This window comes from Narcine bancroftii, chromosome 7, assembly GCF_036971445.1.
Source record: "Narcine bancroftii isolate sNarBan1 chromosome 7, sNarBan1.hap1, whole genome shotgun sequence".
NCBI classification, from domain to species: Eukaryota; Metazoa; Chordata; class Chondrichthyes; order Torpediniformes; family Narcinidae; genus Narcine; species Narcine bancroftii.
In genome coordinates this window covers 173,069,922-173,093,383 of record NC_091475.1, presented here as the reverse complement: position 1 = coordinate 173,093,383, position 23,462 = coordinate 173,069,922, and the positions used below count along the sequence as shown (strand labels likewise).

Genomic DNA, 23,462 nt, shown 5'->3' with positions numbered 1-23,462 from the left:
CCTTTGCACAAGCAACTGAAACATATTCCATTCTTCTTTAAAAAGGTTAATTTCTTGTCATATGATTTTTTTTCTCCAATTGTGAACAGTGAACATTTTTCTAAAGCATGTTGTTCTTTGCAATGCAAACAGCTTTCCTGAACAATTTGATTTTTCCTTATCCTTTCTTGTGCTTGTATTTGACACAGCAGTAACAAAGGTACTTCCATTTGGTTTCTGTTGAAACGATGATTTAGACTTCTTTACATTCTTAGGAACTATTGAAGTATGCTTAATATTTCCAAATACTCGTATGGTGTAAACATGCACATGCCATTCCAAAAATTGTACAACATCCTCAAAAGTAGCTTCCATTCCGAAAGCATCTTGAGCTCTGTAGCTTTGGTTCTCCATAAGTCCTTTAATTTATAAGGTAATTTATTGATAATAATAGTCAAATTAGTAAGCAAATTCAGCTCTTGCAAATATGCAGTACTTCCAATTGTGTTACAACATCCTCTCAGAGAGAGTACATATGCTTGCAAAGCCTTTGCATCCTCTGATTTTATTGCTGGGCCGTTGCGATTTTGTGTTCATTGCCATAATGATTTCATAATTCTTTTACCCTTTTGAAACCTTGGTCTGGATCCATATATTGGTAACTTTTGATGAAATCCTTCATATATCCTCCAGTATACTGCTCAAGGTAATATAGATGATCTTTGCCATTTTTTGTATTACTTTCAATGTGATGTTCAAAGGAATTCATGAACGTCAGATATTGTAATGGATCACCATTTAAAAACTGGAATTTTCTTCTTCGATAAACCATATGAACCTTTTTGCTGTGCTAACATAGCAGAAATTTCATTTTGTTTTGCTATGAATGACAATTGTCTTGTCCACCATGGCTTGCTACTGGTTGTCTTGTTGTCAGTGTTCCCATAGAAGGAACTTGAAGTGGTGGCATAGGTGTTGGACCTTGATATATAAGTGATGGAGTTCCTTGGTATGGATGTGATGGCATTGATGGAGATCCTTGACTATGAATATGATCAACTCGCATGGTTGAACCTGGTTGAAAAGCTCTTCTTTCAGGAAGAGTCATAAATTGTGTACTCGGAAAAGATAGAATGTCTCTAGCTCTTTCCACAGGGTTTTTCATTGACACTTGAGCACCAGCAGCACCACCTGTGGCTCCTTACTCAAGTATCCTTGTTTCTTGTGGCTGCAGTACCCATTGACCTGCTGGTGGCTCCTTGGGTACTTCAGGCTGAGTGATGGATCTTGCAGAAGCCTGAGCTAATGTTTTTACTCTGGCCATCTTTGTACCATGTTGTTCCTCAAGCTCTTGTCTTTTCTATCTTCAATAAACTTTTCCATTCTTTTTGCTGAATCTTCATTTCAGCTTCTTGAATTATTTGGTGATTTTTTTTCATTTCAGCTTCTTGCCTAAGTTGCTGATTTTTTAAAATTAATTTCAGCTTCCATATCTTCTAAAGCATGTTTTTTTCACAAGTAACTCGCATTGTACACAGATAGTCGCCTAATCCGCTTGCCCTTTAGCATGCATAGCCGATGTCCTTGAAGCATGCAAAGCTGTACTTGCTTTAAATGTCTTTGAAGACTTTGAAGATCTTCCTACACTCATAACCCTGGAAATACTATAATCAGGATTCACATCTGAACATTCAGATACCGCTGATTGAGTTTCTATCTTCAGAATTTCACTCAATACTGCACCAGAGGAGCTTTGCAATGTACATTCATCTGTTCCAGTTCCACTTTCTTTTCTTTGGCTTGGCTTCGCGGACGAAGATTTATGGAGGGGGTAAATGTCCACATCAGCTGCAGGCTCGTTTGTGGCTGACAAGTCCGATGCGGGACAGGCAGACACGGTTGCAGCGGCTGCAGGGGAAAATTGGTTGGTTGGGGTTGGGTGTTGGGTTTTTCCTCCTTTGCCTTTTGTCAGTGAGGTGGGCTCTGCGCCGAACTGTGAGGCGCCAAGATGCACGGTTTGAGGCGATATCAGCCCACTGGCGTTGGTCAATGTGGCAGGCACTAAGAGATTTCTTTAGGCAGTCCTTGTACCTTTTCTTTGGTGCACCTCTGTTCCACTAACCTCTGCAGTGCCTTATTGGAGTCTTCTTCCTGGTTCTTTTCTGGTCACTGACTCCAACCTTCCACCAAGCCTTATCCATTCCCCTTGCTGGCTCAACTCCTGATCAGAAAACTGTGAGAAGAGCTGTTTGCTCAAGGTCTCTAGCCCGACAAGACTTCTTCTTTTCCATCTTGAATTCTTCACACTGCAGCCTGTCTTCTTAGCCTCTTCTTGGAACTATAAACAAATTTTTATTTTGCGTAGTCCCTTTAAGTATTCCTTAGTTCTGTGTTCTGTAGTATTCACAAACTGGCTGGAATATCTATGTTTATAGAACTGGGCTTCCTGCCAATGGCTCCTTGCTTCTGCAGAGAGCTTTTATCTCTCTTTCAAGGTTACAGGTGCCTGAAATCAGACAGACATGCTCTAACTGTACAATTCCCGAGATGTTATCATAGAAGCTTCCAGAATTTTCTAACAGACTTTCTTTAAATCTTCTTTCTTCCAAATTTCCCAATTTTATAAAAACTTTTTCTTTGAATAATAATTATAGGTGACAATTCCCAGCTTCTAATATTTCTCAATCTCAAAACAAGTAAGCCTCGATATTCCAAATTGTATCTTGTTCATCCAAATAAATCAAACTTCATAATTGCAGCTGTAAATAGCTTTAATTTTCCATTGATAAAAGTGAATAAACATTTTCATAGCTTCGCACTTCATAACGATGAGTAAAGTAAAACATACTGTAAATAATAACGATATTCAACTTCAAACAAATATAAATGATTAATAATGAACAATAATGATAACTTCAAAGAAAAGTTTCTTGAGAGTTCACGTCTCTTCCATGATCATTCCAAGAATGAGAAGAGAATTCCCGGTCCATTTGGATGTTATGAAATATGACATCATAGTAACTATGGTAACTCTACAAAAACAATCCTTAAAAGGAAAGTACAAAAATAAAACCATAAATCATAAACACAAGGTTTTAACTTCTACACATGTTAATAGCTCAATGTGGAGAGCACCAAGTTGCTCAGAGTCCATTTAACAAATGACCTATTTTGGCAACAATATTTTCTCACTTGTCAGAAAGGTGCCACAGTGACTGCACTTGCTGAGAAAACTGAAGCAAGCAAGGCTACTGGCCACCATATGTCAACTTTCTACAGAAGCACCATTGAAAGGGTACTGGCTGGCTGCATCACAATGTGGTATGGTCTCTGTAGTAGATCAGAGGTCAATCCACAAGACCACAAGAGTGGCAGAAAGGATCATTTGGGTTCACCCCCCCCCCCCCTCCCCACCATTAATGTGATCTATCAGGATCGGTCTGAAAAGGGCTTGCAAAACAGTTGAGGACCCCTTTGACCCCACACACAGCATCTTCCAGCTACTTCTCTTGGGAAAGAGATACAGGAGTATCAGAGCCAGAATCACTTGGCTGAGAAACAGCTTCTTCCCAAAGGCAGTGAGACTGTTCAAAGACTGATGCACTGCTCAATCAAACCCTCAGACTCTCTGTTATTTATTGAACAGTATTTATTTTTAGATGTGTCAATATGTACTGCATATGTATCATTTGTTTGTATGTGTGTTGTGACTGGATGTGTGTTTGCATGTTTTTGCAGGAAGGATTGGAGAACAATCCTTGTACAATCAGATGATAATAAACTTGGCAGCACCATTGATAACTTTCTGTCACAATGCTAATTAGGAATAGAATGGTCCGCAGTTAGCTGAAATGGATTTGTGCTGTATTTTGTCACCAAGATATACCTGGGTACTGTTGTAATTGTATTGGAACAGCTGGACTAAACATGGAAATAGTTCTGCAGTGCTAGTCTTTTTAGTTCTCTAGCTTGTCTGCTACCAAAGTCTTCATCCAGTGCTCTGAACTATTTATTGATATCTTGAGGATGAATCAAATTGGTCGAAGACTGACTTCTGTATCTCTTCTGTACTCAGTTTAGTTGTTATTTGCTGCCAGGTCTGTCCCATTGAGCACATAATGGAGTGACCTTGGTTTCAACACATCTTTGTCTCCATACGGAGGTTAATTCTAATGCTATCATCTCAGCAAAATTTGAGGACATTGTTGGTTCATTCACTTAGAAGTGCATATCCAGTTAGTGGCCACCCTTCAGGATTGGGTCAGCTTGGTCACTAACATTGTACCAAGCCTCTCCTGATATTCTAATTGAAGTTTATCAAAGTACATTCTGGTACTCTTGCTATTTTCCGATTGCTTCCAACATAGAAGCAACTGTTGCTTCTGTGCTGGAGTTTATCTTTTACTTGGTGCCACTTTCCTGCACTAACCCCATATGCTTTCCTCAAAAATCTGTCAATCTCTGCCTTAAGTATACTTCGTGATTAACCTCCAGAGCATTTTGTGGGACAATTACAAATTTTCATCTGTGGTGAGTTGATCTGGCTCTTTTTCTTTCTATGATTATGTATGATAATTGGGCTGTAATGAGATCGAGTCCACGCTGCTGAAGATCCAGCTGCGCTGGATGGGTCACGTCTCCAGAATGGAGGACCATCGCCTTCCCAAGATCGTGTTATATGGCGAGCTCTCCACTGGCCACCGTGACAGAGGTGCACCAAAGAAAAGGTACAAGGACTGCCTAAAGAAATCTCTTCGTGCCTGCCTCATTGACCACCGCCAGTGGGCTGATAACGCCTGCCACATTGACCACCGCCAGTGGGCTGATAACGCCTCAAACCGTGCATCTTGGCGCCTCACAGTTTGGCGGGCAGCAACCTCCTTTGAAGAAGACCGCAGAGCCCACCTCACTGACAAAAGGCAAAGGAGGAAAAACCCAACACCCAACCCCAACCAACCAATTTTCCCTTGCAACCGCTGCAATCGTGTCTGCCTGTCCCGCATCGGACTTGTCAGCCACAAACGAGCCTGCAGCTGACGTGGACTTTTTACCCCCTCCATAAATCTTCGTCCACGAAGCCAAGCCAAAGAAGAATGAGATCGGAGTGATCGGCGTGGTTTAGCTATATCTGTAGGTTTTTTTTAAAGTTTTTTTTAATTCAGATTTGTTTTTTCTTCTTTTTTGGGGTTTTTTTTTTCTCTTTTTTCATATATTGTTATTAATTATATCTTTTTTTTTAGAGATAGTTCACACCCTAAACTGATCTAAAAAAAATTTTTATGATATATTTTTATTCTGTAATATTATTGTTTAATATCTCTGTATTAATTCATTACTTACTATGTATTTTTTATATCTCTTTGAACTGTATGTGTTTATAAATTATAATAATAATAAAAAGATTGAAAAAGAAAAGAAAATTTTCATCATTTGCATAGGTAAACAAATTTCTTCTCAATTCTATTAAGAATGGACAACCCCTTTTTTTGAGACTGTGACTTCTGATTCCACATTCCTCAAACAAGGAAACAACTCTGCATCTACCCTGTCAATTGTCTTTTTTTACACTTCAATGAATTTGGCCTTCTCAACTTCGAGACTTAGACAGTCCTAGTTAATTTCACTCATGATAAATCCAACATTTTAGGAAACGATCTGGGGAGCCTCTGTTTCATTCCTTTTCTTGCAAACATAGCCTTCCTTTGGTTTTGTGGTTGTGTGTTGTGGTTATACTTAGCTGTGTTGTGATTTCAGTACAAATGCAGACCTGCTGAGTTCCTCTAGCATTTCTTTGATTTTACTATAACCACAGCTTATTGCAGACTTTCATGTTTTACTCTGTGTTGCCATTTTGTTTAATAATGTCTTTTGTTAGCATTTTATTGAAGGAATTTGATTTAATGCTAGCTATATTTCTTTAGCTACAACTGGACTTTTTCCCTCTTAACCTATAAAATTCTTTAAAAGTCAGCCATTTTAATATTATTTAATCTATATCAGGGGCCCCCAAACTTTTTAGACACCTGCGTGGAATTCCTTCTTTCTCCCTTCCCCCCCCCCAACCTTGGCAATATTCTTTGTATGTCGGAGGGGTGGTGGTGCTGGCCAGGGGGGGCTCTGGGGGCGTTGACTGGAGTGAGGGGAGGTGGCAGCATTAGCTGGGGAGGGAGTTGGCAGCACTGGCCACGGTGGCTCTGGCAGCGTTGCCCTGCTGACATACAAAGAACACACACCTCTTTTTTCTCCATTCCATTCAGCCTCCCTCGTCCTCCAAATCGGTCTCAATGTATTAAAAGGCCAAACCCAAGTATAACATAGCGGCGACCAAGGCCAGTTCTCATGAGAGGTTGATTACCCTTGCCATAGGTGCAATTTTCTGCAGATACACCCCTGCTTTTAACAACAAAAATTCAATTGACCGACCCCCCCCACCGGACATTTATCGACTCCTTGTATAGTCCCATTGACCACTTTGGAGACCCCGATCTATATCCAGTTTCGGGGAACGCATTCTGACTGGTCTGCATTAGATCACCTAGGCCAGAGGAACAGCTACATCAGGCTGCTGTTCTTTGACTACAGCTCAGCGTTCCATGCCACCATACCAGCAAAACTTGTGACCAAACTATAGGATCTGGGACTGCTTGCCCTTCTGCAGCTGGACCCTCTGCTTCCTTATTGGCAGACTTCAACCAGTGTGAACTTGCAATATCACCTTGTCTATGCAGACTATCAACACTTAGACACATTAGTAGATTGGGCAAGGAAATGGCAGATGGAATGTGGTGTAGAGAAGTGTATGATCATGCATATTTTTGGAAGGAAATAAAGGTCTAGATTATTTTCTAAATGGGCAACCAGTTCATAAATCGAGGTGTAGAAGAACTCGATTAACCTAAAACATAGAGATGATGGTAAGGAAAGCAAGTGAATGCTAGCATTTATCTTGAGAGGGATAGAATATAAAAGCAGAGATGTAATGTTAAGGCTTTATAAGCCATTGGTTGGACTGCATGGAGTATTGTGAACAATTTTGGGCTATGTTGGCATCGGAGAGGGTCCAGAGAAAGTTCACTAGAATGATCCCAGGAATAGAAGAGTTATCATATGAGGAACATTTGGAGGCTTTGTAACTGTACTTGCTGGATTTCAGAAGAATGAGGGCGGGGAGGGGTCTCATTGAAGCCATTCAAGCACTGAAAGGCCTGGATAGAGTGGATGTTTCCTTTGGAGGGGAACTCTGGGACCGGAGGGCAAGATGACAAGGAATTTCTTCAACCAGATGGTGGAGAATCTGTGGAATTAATTTCTGTAGAGGCCAGGTTATTGGGTATATTTAAGATGGAGTTGATCAGAAGGAAGGAGCCAAGGGATGCAGGAAAGCAGGAGAATAGGTTGAAAAGGATAGTAAATCAGCAACAAAATGGTGGGGCAGAGTTCATGGGCCTATTTCTGCTCCTATATCTTGTGGTCTTGTACAAAGTGAGCTGCCTATGTGAGCCCCCTCTCATATGATTTTTATAATTATTCCACAACATCCCTATGCAATAAGTCAACATACAGGAATGAAATTGAAAACTTAGCTGAATGGTGTACTCAATGTCACCAAAACCAAGGAGCTGTTTGTTGACTTCAGGAAGGGAAGACCAGAGGTATATGATCAGTGATTATTGGGGAATCAGAAGTGGAGAAGATGAGAAAATTTAAGTTCCTGGCAGTCACTATCTCAGAGGATCTTTCCTGGACCCAATACACTAATGACCTTGTGAAGAAAGCATGTCAGCACTTCTTCAAGAGTTTGTGGAGGTTTGGTGTGACACCAGATTTCTTGAGAAATTTCTACAGATGTGTGCTGATTGGCTGCATCACGGTCTGATATACCCTTGAGAGTAAAACCCTCCAAAAGGTCATGGGCACAGCCCAGGTCATCACGGGTAAAACCCTCCCCACCATTAAGAACACCCATAGGGAATGCTGTCATTGGATCATCAAGGATCCATGCTACCCAGCACATGCTCTATTCTTGCTGCTACCATCAGGAAGCAAGTATGGCTGCTAAAAGATTTGTACCACCAGGTTTAGGAATAACTACTTCCCCTCCACTACCAGACTCCTCAATAACAAATTCGATCAGGGGCTCATTTAAGGATTCTTGCCTTTTATTGTGGTTTTTCATCTCTGTATTGCAGTCAGTTTGTTTACTTTTATTTGTTTGCATGTGTTCAGTTTTTTTTTGCACTACCAATAAGTGGTAATTCTGCCTTGCCCACAAGAAAAAGAATCTCAGGGTTGTATGTGTGGTCATGTATGTACTCTAACAATAAATCTGAATCTGAAATCAATAATGTTATTTTAATTACAGTTTTCACTTTTGCCTGGCTACTTTTTAGGAGTTATTCCTATCGTACATTTAAATGTTTCTTTCCCTGTCCTCCCCAACTTCCCAGAAATAGTTGTTCCTCACCTGATCTATGGTCTTCTGTCAGAGTTTGTGTCTGCTTCCAGCTTCCATTCTATTGTTCGGTCGAGGACCGTTTCCTTGTTTAATTAGCGGTCCCCAAATTCACTTTAACATTTTTGCTTTCTGATAGAACAAAAGAACTCAATAGAAATAAATATTAGGAGTAATGTGAAATGGTTGACTGACTTATCCACATTAAATTGAAATTATAGCTCCTACCTCAAATCCTGTAATATCAGCTAATATAATCCTATTCATTTTCAGAATTTATTTCAGTTAGCTGATTATTTGTTGATTTTATATGTAGAATTAAGCTGTTATTGAATTGAAACATTCCTGGTCTAGTTAATCTTATGGATACTTGTGATCGATGTTAAAGGTATTCTGATTTGACAGGTGAATCATCTGTCAAGATGATTGTTAGTTGTGTAGAGAGTAAATCAATTCTGTTCTTAATTTTAGGCAACAACTGAATGAACTTGAGGGGAGTGGCAATCTTCGAGGAACTTTAAAAGTAGAAGAACAAATGCTCCTGATCAGTGCATGTAGTGACCTTGCCCAAGGAGTAGAGGGTGCCATTCTAATTCAGGTCTGTAATTGTATTGGGTTAAACTGGTTACAAATGATTGGTCGGTGTATCCCCTTCAGTCAGTTGTCTGAGCCATTAATTACTAAGATTTGTACAGATATTCCTTTTCAAATACACTACAGTTTTTAAACGTAAAGAAAATAGTTAACTTCAAAATAAAAGAAGCCAATTAATTTTTTTTAAATTTATGGAACACGTGGCTCTGCCTTCTATGTGTTGGTGAACCTCTGCCTTGAACTACTGTCGTCTATGAGGTGGAGTTATTCCCAGAGTGAAGTTGCGTTGAAGATTCCAGGGTTCATTTCACCAAGTTGGTGGTAAATTGAGAGCATTGAAGGTGATAGTCAAGACATCTTTATTTATCGTTCATGCCATGCTCGCATGGTATGAGATAGCATTTCTTTAGGACCATGGAGCATATTTACATAGATACGAGTTGGGAAGCAGTTAACACATTAAAATGTAAAGGTATTAAGACGTATACACTGAAAGTCCACAGTACACTATACACATCTGCCGTAATTCGAGTTCAGGAACCTGATGGCTTGGGAGGAAAAAGCTGTTTCCCACTCTGGATGTAAGGGCCCAAGTGCTTCGGTATCTCCTGCCAGATGGCAGAAAGGAGAACACTGAGAGATGTGGAGTCTTTCATAATTTTTATTGCTTTCCGCCTTCATTGAGTAGATGTCCTCCATGCTAAGAATAGGTTCCCCAATGGTCTTTTCCGCTGACTTCACTATCCTCTGCAGGGTCTTGTGGACTGAGGTGGTACAGCTTCCAAACAAGGTGGTGTTGCAGTTGCTTAGGATGCTCTCAGTGCATTCTCTGCAGAAGATAATAAGGATGGAGGGTGGGAGATGGACTTTCCTCAGCCTTCGCAGGAAGTGGAGGCGCTGCTGGGCTTTCTCGGCTATCGAACTGGTGTTAAGAGATCAGGTGAGATTCTATGTCAGATGCACACTGAGGAACTTGATACTCTTGACCTCAACAGAAGAGCTGTCAGTGGTCAGGAGAGTGTGATCTCCCCGGGCCTTTGACGACCTCAACGATAGAGCCGTTAATGGTCAGGGGACCATGATCTCCCTGGACCCTCCTGAAGTTGACAACCATCTTTTGTTTTTTTTTAACATTCAAATACAGGTTGTTTGCTAGGCCCCAGTTCGTTAATGTCTGCACTTTTGTCTCTGTACGCTGCCTCCTCGTTCTTACTGACATCAGTGAACTTGATGATGTGGTTCGAGCTGTGTTTGGCTGCACCATCGTGGGTCAGCAGAGTAAACACCAGTGGACTAATCATGCAGCCCTGGGGTGATGGGGGAGGAGTGGGGGGGGGTGCCCTGTGCCCTGTGCCCTGTGCTCAGTGCTCAGTGCTCAGTGCTCAGTGCTCAGTGCTCAGTGCTCAGTGCTCAGTGCTCAGTGCTCAGTGCTCAGTGCTCAGTGCTCAGTGCTCAGTGCTCAGTGCTCAGTGCTCAGTGCTCAGTGCTCAGTGCTCAGTGCTCAGTGCTCAGTGCTCAGTGTGATGCTGTTTCCAATCCAGTCTGCTTCAGGTCTCTCTGTCTGGAAGTTGAGAATTCAATTGCAGAGGGAGGTGTTTAGTCGCAGCAAGCCCAACTTCCTTATCAGGTACTGGGGTATAATCGTGTTGAATGCTGAAATGAAGTCAATAAGCAGCATTCAAACTTTTGAGTCTTTATTTTCCAGATGGGTGAGGGCTAGATGAAGGGCAGTGGTAATAGCATCATCCATGGAGCAGTTGGATCTATATGCGAACTGCAGGGGATCAAGTGAGGGGGACAGCAGGTGCTTAATGTGCCCCATGACGAGCCTCTTGAAGCACTTCATGAAGATGGGCATGAGTACGATAGGGCGGTAATCGTTGAGGCAGGCCACAGATGACTTCTTTGTCACGAGGATAATGATGGTAGCTTTGAAGCACGAAAAGAGCACGGTGCTATTCAGGGATGGTTGTGTGCAATAATGAAGCAGCTCATGGGACCTGCACTGGTCGTTAAATACAGTACCCAGTGGCATGAATCTTGAGCTGATCCTTACTTTGTCGATGTTGCCATCAGCCCTCTCTAGATTCAACCATTTACACAGAAATAATGTACAGTGGTCACTTAACGGCGTGGTTAGCGTGGTGGTATTACAGCGCCAGTGGCCCAGGATTGAATTGAGTGCTATCTGTAAGGAGTTTGAACATTCTCCCCATGTCTGTTTCCTCCCACTCTTCAAAACTTACAGGGGTTGGGGACATGGCATGTGATTATGTGGGGTTAGTTATGGAATCCCTACTTTCATCGAAAAAGTTTTTTTTTAAAAAAAGTATAGAAAAGATCAAAAGGATAGTGAAAGAAACCGTTGGAAGAGCTGAAGAACAGAATGCCACCAAAGAGGGAAAAACCTGTCACTACAGCATTGGAAATGGAAAAAGAAAAGGACAAAGAGAGAGAAATAAGGCCTACCCCAAAGAAGGAACCTGGAGCTGTCTGGAAGCTGGTTCTTCTTAGTGAATGGCAGGGAGCTAGGGAGACCTTGAGCACCTATGCCCAAGTTTTCCCCTGACAATGGCCGTTGCTCACAGAGGAAGAACACTTACTGCGCAGGCACGAGGAGTCACGCCTGTCCAGAGAAGAAAAAGAGGCACTTTTTATATAAAAAAAAAATCCACAAGCTGACAGCCCCGGGGGTAAACCTAATGAAGAATTAATAGAGGTAGAAGCTGAATCGGACTCAGAGCAAGGATACAGAGAAGTTGGTGAGGAAACTTTACTACTGGCTTTGAGGTTAAAATGTATATGGGTGATTTGCAGTGGACTTTGGAAGAATCACTGCCACAGACTCTTAAGGCTATAATCTGACAAAGTGACAGAAACTAGAGATGTAACTGGTCAAGTACAGAGTACTTTAAAGCAAATGGATAAGAAATTGGAAATTATGGAAGAAAGAATAAAAGGAAATGAATTTGAAATACAGCAATTAAAGGATCTAGTAAAAAATTTTCCAAGCAGAGTCCAAAGCAATGAAGGAACAATTTAGTCAAAAAATTACAGTAGAAGAAACAACATTAAAATCGTGGGGTTGAGAGAAGGTAATGAAGGACAAAATGTGAAGAAATTCCTACAAGGTTGGATATCACAAATATTGGGAGTGGTAGAATTTAAAGGAGACATTGAAATCAAGAGAGCACATAGAGCTTTAAGATCAAAACTGTAAGAAGTTCAAAACCCTCCTCCAATATTTGTCAATTTCCTTCGCTACGAGGTGAGAGAGAAAGTGTTGGAATTAGCAGCAAATCCATTGGAGGCAAGACAAGCTCCAATGATCTACAATGGAAACAAGATTTTTTCCTATCCAGACATAAGTTTTGAACAGTTGGAAAAGAGAAAGAAATTTAGTGTCATTAAAAATATATTGTGGAAGAAGGGTTATGCATTTGTTTTGAGATGCCCTGCTATACTAAAAAATTTTCTTGATGATGAGCACAATTTTTTTCAGATCTCAATAAAGCTAAAGGTTTTGCTGAATCTTTGTTTGCCAAAGTGGGAAATAAGGGGTAAAAGGTTTACTGATTGGTCTAACAGTAAAGCTGAAAGATAAATATGTTTATTTACTTTTCTTAAGACTATAAGGGTAAGGAGTTGAGACAAGATAATAGGTAGTTAAGTAAATGAAGATGTATGTTGAGACTATTTGGCACAAGATTCGGGGAGTGGGGTGGGGCAAAAGGAATGTTTGCTGGCTGTCACCGAATCGTGTGCAGATGTCGGATTGACTACAACCCCAACAAATAAGGGAGGTAAAAAGAGTACGTTAATAGTGTGCACGTTTTTGGGGGAATTCTATCTTTTCTTATTTTCTAACTTTTCTAATTTCTACACATTTATTTGTATAATAGATCTAATTAACTATAGTACCTTTGTTATGTTAGAGGGGGATTTGGAAGATGAAGGCTGGATGAGTAGGGGATTATTTGATTAAAGATGATTGGGAAGATTAACTTTGAGTTTTAATATCAATGGGATAAAAAATTAAATAAAACGTAATAAAACAATTATATTTATGAAAAAAATATAGATATAGCTTTTTTATTGGAAACCCATCTAGTGGAGAAGGAATAAATAAATTACAAAGAAATTGGGTAGGAAAAGTAGTGGCATATTAATTTAACCCAAAGGCTTGAGGAGTAGCAATATTGATAAATAAAAATCAACCAATAAAAAATTTAAATGTAGACAAAGACCCAGCAGGAAGGTATGTTATGGTAGAATGTCAAATATATTCAGAAAACTGGACTTTGTTGAATCTATATGCCCCAAATATAGAAGATAGTAAATTTATGCAAGATGTTTCTATGAAACTGTCAAATGCCAATGGTAAGATTTTGATGGGAGGAGATTTTAATTTGACATTAAATTCAAAAATGGACAAATCAAGAAGTGTATAAGGAAGTAAAAGAATTAATGGTAGATATGGGACTGATAGATATATGGAGAAAAATGCATATTTATAACATGGATTATTCATTTTACTCCTTTTTCCATAAGACGTATTCACAAATTGACATGTTTTTACTGGCAGCTCATGTTCAACAGGTGGAATATCTGGCACGTACTATCTCAGACCATTCTCCTTTACTGTTGTCAATAGTAAATGAAGAAGAAAAAGTTAGTCGATATAGATAGAGATTAAATAAGGTATTGTTGAAAAGGAAGGATTTTTGTGATTTTGTAAGAAAACATTGTTTTTTATGGAAAATTTAAGATTCGGTAAAGAATAAATTTGGTATATGGGTCACTTTAAAGGCATATTTAAGAGGACAAATAATTAGTTATACGATAAAATTTAAAAAGGACCATTTAAAAGTAGATCAATTAGAAAAAGAAATAACCGATATAGAGAAATCAATACAAATGAGTCCAAATGAGGAAAAGAGGAAATTAATGGAAACAAAAAAAGGTCAAGCTTGATATGATACAAACATATAGAATTGAGAAAAATATTATGTGAACTAAATGAAGATATTATGAGCTAGGAGAAAGGCATGGCAGTTAAAGAAAGAACAGGTATCTAGAACTTTAATAACAATGAAAGATAAAAATGGTCAGATGGTATATACATTGAAGGAAATAAATGAACATTTTAGAGAATTTCATGAGAAATTATATGTCTGAATTAAAACAGCATGAAATTAAAATTGAGCAATTTTTGCAACAAATCCAATTACCAAATTTGTGTGAAGAGGAGAAGAAAGAATTTTCTAATTGTTTTGCAGAAGATGCAAAATAATAAAGTGCCAGGAGAAGATTGTTTCCCAGTGGAATTTTATATGGAATTTAAGGAATTGATGGTGCCAATTTTTAAAGAGATGTTGGATCAAAAAAATAAGGGAAGTAAATGATGTACCAGAATCTTTCAAGATGGCATTGATAATAGTAATACCAAAAAATGGAAAGATCCATTACAAGCAGCTTCAAATAGATCAATGTTTTTGTTAAATGTAGATTATAAAATTGTATCCAAATTGTGGGCCAATCATTTGGTTAAAATACTTCCAAAATTAATCAATATGAACCAGATGGGGTTTATTACAAAATGAAAGATGGCTGATAATATAGTGAGATTTTTAAGTTTGATAAATGTAGCTCAAAAAAGGAAAGTTCCAGTGGTAGTAGTTACTTTAGATGCAGAAAATGCATTTGATAGATTAGAATGGGACTTTTTATTTAAGGTGTTATACAAGTTTGGATTCCCTGAGATATTTATAAAAGGAATAAAAGCATTGTATAATGAACCAAAGACAAAGGCATTCGTAAATGGTCAAATGTTGAGTTTGATTAGATTAGAAAGGACTTCTAGGCAGCGATGCCCACTCTCACCATTCTTATTTGAATTGGCAATAGAACCATTAGCTGAAGTGATTCGATGAGGGAATTATTGGTTTTGAGATAGGAGATAAAGTTCATAAAATTGCAGATGATGTTATAGTATATTTGACTAAACCAGAAATCTCATTGAATAAATTAAATGAAAGATTAACAGAATATGGATTAATATCAGGATACAAGGTTAATATGGATAAAAGTGAAATTATGCTGATGGTTAATGCGAACTATACACAATGTTAAAAGAGTAAAATTTAAATGGCAAAGTGATGTGGTTAAATATATGGGGATAATGGTAAGTAAACAAATGAATAATTTGTATAAATTGAACTATTTACCACTTTTTAAAAGATTAGGGGAAGATTTTAAAAGATGGAAGGAATTACCAATATTAGGGAGTGTGAATTGTGTCAAAATGAATATTTTTTCCTAGAATTAGGAAAGGTGTTAAAAAACATTTCAGGCACCTAAACTAATTTTAGTTGGTAAAATAAGAGCATTAGAGAGTTTTTATGGAGAGGAAAATCAGCAAGGATAAGTATGGAAAAGTTAACATGGAAAAAAGATCAAGGAGGTTTGAGACTACCAAATTTTAAAAATTACAAGACAGCTCAATTGGGAATTTTGTCCTCCTGTTATCAAAGAGGGGAAAAATACCTTGGGTATACATTGAGATGAATAATATAGATGAAGAAATTCCAGAGTAAATACTGTATAAATGGAATTATGAAATTTTTAAAGGAAGGAAAGAAATACCAATTTTAAAAACATTTGTTTCAAATATGGAATGGGATACAAATAGAAAGAGGTATAAGAAATTATCAGTTGGCACAATTAAATTTAAGACAAAATCAACTTCTTCCATTCCAATTCTTTATTTGACATTTGGTATGAAAAAAGTATACAGAAAATTTGAGATTGATTTTAGAGGTATAATTTTCATGACATTTGATCAATTAAAGGATAAATATGGGATACCACAAAATACAATATTTGCTTATTATCAATTAAGATCATATTTGAAGAGGAAAATGGGAACAGATTTGAGACTTCCAGAACATAGTCAATTTGAATATGTTATAACAGATAACTTTATTATTAGGTTTATAATAAACTACAAGAAACAAAGGAAAAAAAAATCTGTATATAACTAAATTGAAATGGGAACAGGACTTAAATATACAAATTCAAGAGGAAATATAGGCAAAACTATGTAGAGACAGTTTAATTAATATCAGATATAAAATGGTTCAATTATAATGTTTTACATCAAATGTACTATGCACCATATAAATTGAATAAAATTAACCCAAAATTCTCTACTCAATGTTTTAGATGTAAAAAAGAGGTTGGTAATTTCTTGCATTCATTTTGATTATGTGAAAAGTTAAAAGATTTTTGGAAAGAATTATGTGCTGTTTGAGAAGATATTAAAAGTAAAGATTAAAATGGATCCAAGAATATTTTTGTTGGGTAATATATATGATAAAGACATTAAATTGGAGTTAGACAAATATGAAAAAAGATTTTTGAGTTTAGCAACAGCATTAGAGAGAAAGTTTGTAGCTATAATGTGGAAAATGGAAAGTAATGTAAAAATAGAAGAATGGTTTAATGAAATAAAATACTGTCTCCCATTAGAAAAAAAATTACTTATAATATGAGAAATAAATATGACAATTTTTATCAAATTTGGGAGCCTTATATGAGATTTATGGATAGAGATTAATCCTGACCTTCTAATCCAATTCCCCCCTTGAAAATATGGTATTTTCATCAAGAAATAAATATATATAGTATTATTAACATAATTACAAGTATTAGTGTGGATGTATTTCTTTTTTACCTATCTTTTTTCTATCTGTAAGAGTTAAGGAAGGTGGGGGAGGGGGGGAAATTGAAAGTTATTTAGTATCTAATGTGTAATGACAATGCAAGCTAATTTGAAATGTATGTATGATACTAATAAATAAAATTTTCAAAAAAAGGTACAGGAATTGTAGGTTAATTGGTGCATTTGGGTGATTATGGGCTTCTGGGCCTGAAGGGCCTGTTACCATGCAGTACGTCTCAATTTTTAAAAAAATTTAAAAATTAAATTAAAATAACTTGAATTAACCTACTGACACACAGTAAATAACTCGAGAGGCTGAGGCTGAGTCACAGATCTACACGCTTTTATTCACAATGGACAAGGACCTCATCCTGTGCCATGACCCGGGCTTTCTGGGGAAGGGTCAGGGGTTGGAGGTTTCATACAAGGTCAAAAGAAGGAGGGGCTACAGGTACAGTCACAGGATGGGGTGGAACCAGGAAATCAGGAATACAATACAGTTCAGCTGTTCACCACATTCACCCCTTGTTTTTTTTCTGGTGGGGTGACGTGGGACACAGTCTTACAGGTTAAGCCGGTCCGGTAGCTTGATCTTCCGAACTGACGGGCAGAGCGCCAGATGTGGGATTGTGGCTGGGGCTATTATCTTGTCCCGGACCTTCAGCGCTGTGTTGATCTGCTGGGGGCATAACGGCTCAGCTGGAGTGACTGCGGTGGGGAGAGGGTGCAGCGGTATGTATTATGTGCCTGTGGAAGAAGGGGGAAGTGCTGCCTGGTGGGTGTACTCCTCGGGGGCCCTTGCATGTGTGAGGTCCCGGATGGAGACTATTTCCTCGCACCCATCTGGTTAGGCTATATATGTGTATTGGGAGTTAGGGTGGAGGAGCTGAACCCTTTTTACTAGGGGGTCGGTTTTATGGCCCCTCGTGTATTTTTGTAGCAGGGCCAGCCCTGGAAATATCAGTCAAGAGGGTAGGGTGGACCCTAACGTGCACTTCCTGGGGAAGGAGAAAATTCTTTCATGAAGGGTAGTGTTAGTGGCAGTACATTAGCAGAGATGGAGTGGCATAGAGCGCCTCTGGAAGGACCTCCTGCCAGTGAGAGACAGGCAGTCCCCTCTCCATCCCCCTCACCAAACCACCACCCCCCCCCCCCCCCAGGTCTATTGTGGGCGATCTGATTAACTATATCTGTGATTGATGTAAGGGAGGGGATACGCATCCAACTGCATGTAGTGATTAATGGTTTGACTATAGTCTATCACCATTCTAAGTTTACCCCCGCCCTTGACCACCACTACCTGAGCTCTCCAGGGGCTGGTGCTGGCCTCGATAATCCCCTCGTCCAGGAGTCATCATACCTCTGCCTTTATAAAGACCCTGTCCTCCTCATTGTATCGCATGTTTTTTGTAGTGACTGGCTTACAGTTGGGGATAAGATTGGTGAACAGCAGCAGGGGATTGATGCGGAGGGTAGAGAGTTGGGCCGATGAGGGGGGAGACACAGTGAATGGTTAAGGAACTGCGGGATGCCAACCTTGAGGGGGTGGGAGAGGGCTGTCGTATTACATAGTGACACTCTTTAAGTGGTACTGGAAGTCTAGCCCCAACAGTACTGGCGGGCAGAGCTGTGGCATAATGAGGAGCTTAATGTCGTCACCGTAATGTAGCTATGGGTTTCTGTGAAGTGAGACTTTGAGGCTAGGGCAACTGGTTTAGCCTCAAGGGAGTAAGGTTGGACAGTCTCTGAATGAATAAAGCTCTCAGTGCTCTAGTTATCAAAAAGGCATTTAGTCACCTGGTCGTTGATGGAGATGTCAATCATGGAGCGGGCAAGTTGGTGAGGGCTGTTATGGAACAGCACTACTGAAGCCAGGGTCAATCCATGGTCTGACCTGCTCTGAGTCTCCGTCAAGGGTCATGATGGTCATGGCTTGGGTCTCCCCAGAAGTTGGAGATGTCCAAGATAGCAGCCCACATGTTGCGGCGTGGTGATCTCTGGAAGATGCCGATGTCCAAGATGGTTGCTGCCATGCTGTACACGTGGTGGTGCTGGGGCTGGAGTGCTTTGATCAGCATACTCTTGCCCTTCTTCCTGCACTTGGAGCATGTCACATCTCTCACCAGGCAGAATTTTTGGGGGTGATTTGTATGGCTGCAGAAGTAGCACTGGGTGCTCCTGGGAGACAGGCTGTGGTGGGCTCGTTAATTGGGTGCGGTAGTGGACCAGTGGCCTGTAGACCCACATCCCAAGATGATGACCCACATGCAGGCCCGTTTGCAGAGTATGCTTCCATGTTGCAGGGGGGAGCTCCAGTGACTGCAAGATCAATTGCCCTTTTAATCTAACTTACTCTACTTGAGTAACCTCTGATGCATGTAGTCAGACCTGATGCTTGCAACATAGGCGTACCGGATCATGTCTTCCGTATTTTTGGCAGCCAGTACTGCCTGGAAGTTGCACGCCTGTGCGAGCCCTCGCAGGGCCCAGAGGAACTCATTGCCTGATTTGCCCGGTTGCTGTCTGCAGGTGGCCAGCATATGTCTGGCGTATACTTCGTTAACTCTCTCCCTATATTGACCCTTGAGTATATCCATTGCATCCATGTATGTGGTGGCATCCCTGATCATTGGGAACATCTTGGTGTGACTCAAGAGATGGGAAGATGAAGTCTATTTCTGTCGGTGGCCACGATGCTAGCTGAGTTTTGAAGGAAGACCTTGAAACAGTGTAGTCAGAGTTTGAAGCTGTCTGAGGCATCGGGCGACTGTGGATCAATCTACAGCTTGTCGGGTTTCAGGAGTTGGCCCATTATTAGTGATTAAAAACAAAAAAATTGTGAATAAAATTGACGCACAGTAAATGATTTGAGAGGCTGAGACTGAATCATTGATCTACAGGCTTCTATTCACAATGGACAAGGACCTCATCCTGTGTTGTGACCTGGGCTTTCTGGGGAAGGGTCAGGGTGTTGGAAGCTTTATACAAGATTAAAATAGGGAGGGGCCACAGGTGCAGTCACAGGGTGGGGCGGAGCCACGAAATCAGAAATACAATACAGTTCAACCCCAACCCACACATCATTAGAATGTGGATGAATTCCGAGAACTGGTAAAAATGTCCAAACTTGGTTAGTTGTGGCAATACATTTTGTATATGAGGTGACACCATGGACACAGTTTCCTGATGTAGAGAATGCAAATGTTTAGGGAAATGGGTGGCATGGTAATTAATGGATTGCTTTGCACTGAATATTGCATGAACTTCTTGAGTACTGTTGGAGTTGCATTCATGCAGTCAAATGATTATTCCATTGTATTTCTTATATGTTTCAGGACAGGTCGAAAGTTTTTGTGTTCTCTGCATGATGCCCAGCTACAGGATTAATGTGGCTGCTTCAGTTAATTTCCAGAAATGACTTTACCATAGGACAAGAGGAACATTAAGAGATTTGGCCATAGTTTCTCCTCCACTATTCGAATCATGGCTGATGTATTTTTCCTCTCAACCGCACTCTCCTGCCTTCTTCCCATAACATTTGAGATACTTACTAATCAAGTTACTAATCTGTTTTCCAGAAAGTATTGTTGGGGTAAATTAACTATTTTTCAAATGTAGTAGAATTTTAAAATAAAACAGAAAATGCTAGGAAAATCTCCACAGGTCTGGTAGCACATGTGGAAAGAGATACAGTTAATGTTTTGGTTCTAGAAACCTTCATCAGAACTAAGCAAAACAATGCTATTAACTCCTACAACTACCTTGATGATACTTCAACACGTGGGGTGGAAACAAAAGTGAAAAGAGGCAATTGGAGCACAAATAGAGACAACTATTAGGGAGTTTGTGTGGAAAAACCAGCAGATCAGAATTGCAGCCATGGGGATGAGTTTCAATGCAACAGGGACACAGGCAAAAAAAGGTAACAAATACAGGTTGATGTACCATTGATCACACAGGAGATTATTGTGAAGAAACCAATAGACTTTAATTCACTTGAGAACATAGCATATCCTTGCTATCCAGTTGTCCTGCACTCAGTTGCATGTGGGGACGGGCCACAGGTACAATTGGCCAATAGTTATGCTTGACCAAGATAATTATACATTACAGTGGTTTACCACAGAGGTGACATAGCATCAGAAGATATAGAATCATTGTGGGTTGAGTTAAGAAATGGCAAGGGTAAAAAGACACTGTTAACATGTCACATCAAAAAATAACCCTACTGATTTCATTTAAGTCTTTATTATTCAATTTCTTATATGCATTGTCTGGAGCACAAATACAACTCTGGTGTATGATTTTTGAAGGCAAGATTTGAAGGGGAGCAAGTGCTCTGAAGATTAAGAAATTAGAAAGAATGAGGGGAAAGATGAGATTTCTGAGAACATTGGCAATCTCTAAATCAAATAGCCAACAGAAAGGTGCAACGAAAGATGAGCATTTGATCAAGGTGTTCTAGATCTATAATTGTATAACCTGGGAACAAGGCTTTGTGCAAAATCATCAGGTTAACATTACTAAACTTCTAAGCCTACAGGTTTGGAATGTGCATTTTTGATCATTTGCACTTTAGGTGATATGCATCTTGGCTAAGAGCTGACCATCCAAGCAGAAAAGCCAATTGGTGCCAGTTGTACAAATATAACTACTTATTTAGCTTCAGAAGACCTGTCATCTGGTCAAAGTTCTTCTGGCTTTCTTGATCCAAAGGTTCATAAAACAGTCATGCATTTCATTTATCAAATGCCACTTAAGGCACATTGTGTTTATTCATACTTGTATTCTATTAAAATAACTTTCTAATTCTCTAATTCATATTTACCTTTTGAAGTCTGAAATGTTCATTTCTTTAAATGACCCAGCAATTCTTACAAATGCAAATTTCTGATCCAGAACATTGAGAAACTTATCTGTACTGCACTTTTTTTGTAATACATTTTTGGAAGTTACTGCCAAAATATCCTGCTCCTTAATATCAAATGTTTGTATGCATTTCAGATCTACACAGTAATTACCTTGCATTGAATAAGTTTTAAGGCATCAAAAGCAGTCCCACCAACAATATTGAATAGCTTTTGCAACTACATTTTTTTAAAACATTCCTAACTTGTCTAAATAATTGTAAGATTAAGCTTTAATTCTCACTTTTTGATTGAAGTAACCTAATTAGGGGAATTATGACTTCTGGGAGCTGTATTTTTCCAACGCATCTTGAATAAAATGGGGACACAAGATACTCCGAAGTTTCAACATGAAACATCAACCCCCACCCCACAAAATGCTGCTTAATCTGCCTCCAGCAGATTAAGTAGCATCTTAATATGGAGTTCCTCCAGCCAATTGTTGAGGCATCTTGCGCAAAACTGTCTTTGAGTACCAAAGTCAAACTTTTTATTTGCTGTCACAAGGTTTCCTATTAAACAGAGCTACTTGTTAACTGCTAACCAGTGCCTTAGCTTATGATGCAGTTAAAATATTTTTGTTAAAGTAAACTTCTGATGTTTGATAGACCAAGAAGAGTTTGATGATGTAATGGATATTTTTGTTACTGAATAGCTAATTAATCTCAAGAAAAAGTTTTAATTTACTTTGTTTTAACCACCTATAAAATGTAGTGTTTAATTCTTGAAATTTTTAACATGACAATTCGTGGGAACAAACAGTAACATTGGGAAACACCAGTTTGCCCTTGACACCAAATTGTGGAAAATCTTATTTTTTTTAAGCAACTTTGACATTTCTTAACTCAAAGTAAAGATGAAGATATGAAAGAATTGTTGGTTGCATTACACAACAGTTGAGGAATATGGACTGCCAAGGAAGAGAACTTTTTGTTGCTATCACATTCATTCATTTCAAACTAACTGAAATTTTGAAGTAGATTAGGTCATTACAATGTTCTACATCTTAGAACAAGGGTTCAGGCCCATAAGCCTACCATGCCCGTATTTGGATCATGAGAAGAAATTGGAGCACCCAGAGGAAACCCATGTAGGGTCAGGGAGAACATACTTTCATTACATCAGCAGTTTGTCCCCGGTTTGCTGATGCTTTAATACTCTTGCGCTTAACCCCTCCACTACTGTGTAGCCCAAAGTCATGTAGGATGGAGAAATGGAAGGTATTTTTTCCTCATTTTTATGTTCCATCTTCCAATTGTCCATCAATTATAAATTTATCAGTTCAACTCATGTTTTCTTCTCAATGACTTCCTCTCCCATCTTTAGTATTTTAACGACTGGTAACCGAGCTTGGAACTGAAAATACTGTACATAGGGGATATTAATTCAGCTCATTCGATTCTCTGATTATGGGCTGTTCAATGTTAATGTGCATCTGAAAATAGCACTATAGAATCTTCAAATGTTCTGTGACTTCAATGAAATTCACTTCCATAATTCTAAGAAAGTATGTGCAATAGCCGTGCTGTCCCATGTTGATCAAGTATATTTACACATAGTTTTTGCTTCACAGAGTTACCTTGAAGTACACTGATAGCAGACAAACTTCAAATTCATGCTAATTTACTGCACATATCACAGCCTGCTACTAATGTGGAGTTGTGGCGGCATGCCATTAGGCAGGCGAATCGACTCTGCTTGTAATCCACGCGGCGGGGCAGCCGGCCAAAATAGCGCCATCGGGGGGGGGGGGGGGGGGTTTCTCTTTCTTCTCAGCACCGGGCTCTGAAGCCCGCGCTGGGGGACC

General features: G+C 39.3%; 1 protein-coding gene across 2 annotated transcripts in view; it reads left to right on the top strand.

Annotated features, from left to right (window-relative positions):
- Positions 1-23,462, top strand: part of cryl1 (crystallin, lambda 1) — a 101,957-nt gene that overhangs the window by 9,556 nt on the left and 68,939 nt on the right. For both annotated transcript variants that reach the window (XM_069891350.1, XM_069891351.1), the window contains exon 4: positions 8,903-9,029. In XM_069891350.1, coding sequence (XP_069747451.1) covers positions 8,903-9,029 — 127 coding nt within the window. The remainder of the gene's footprint in view (positions 1-8,902; positions 9,030-23,462) is intronic.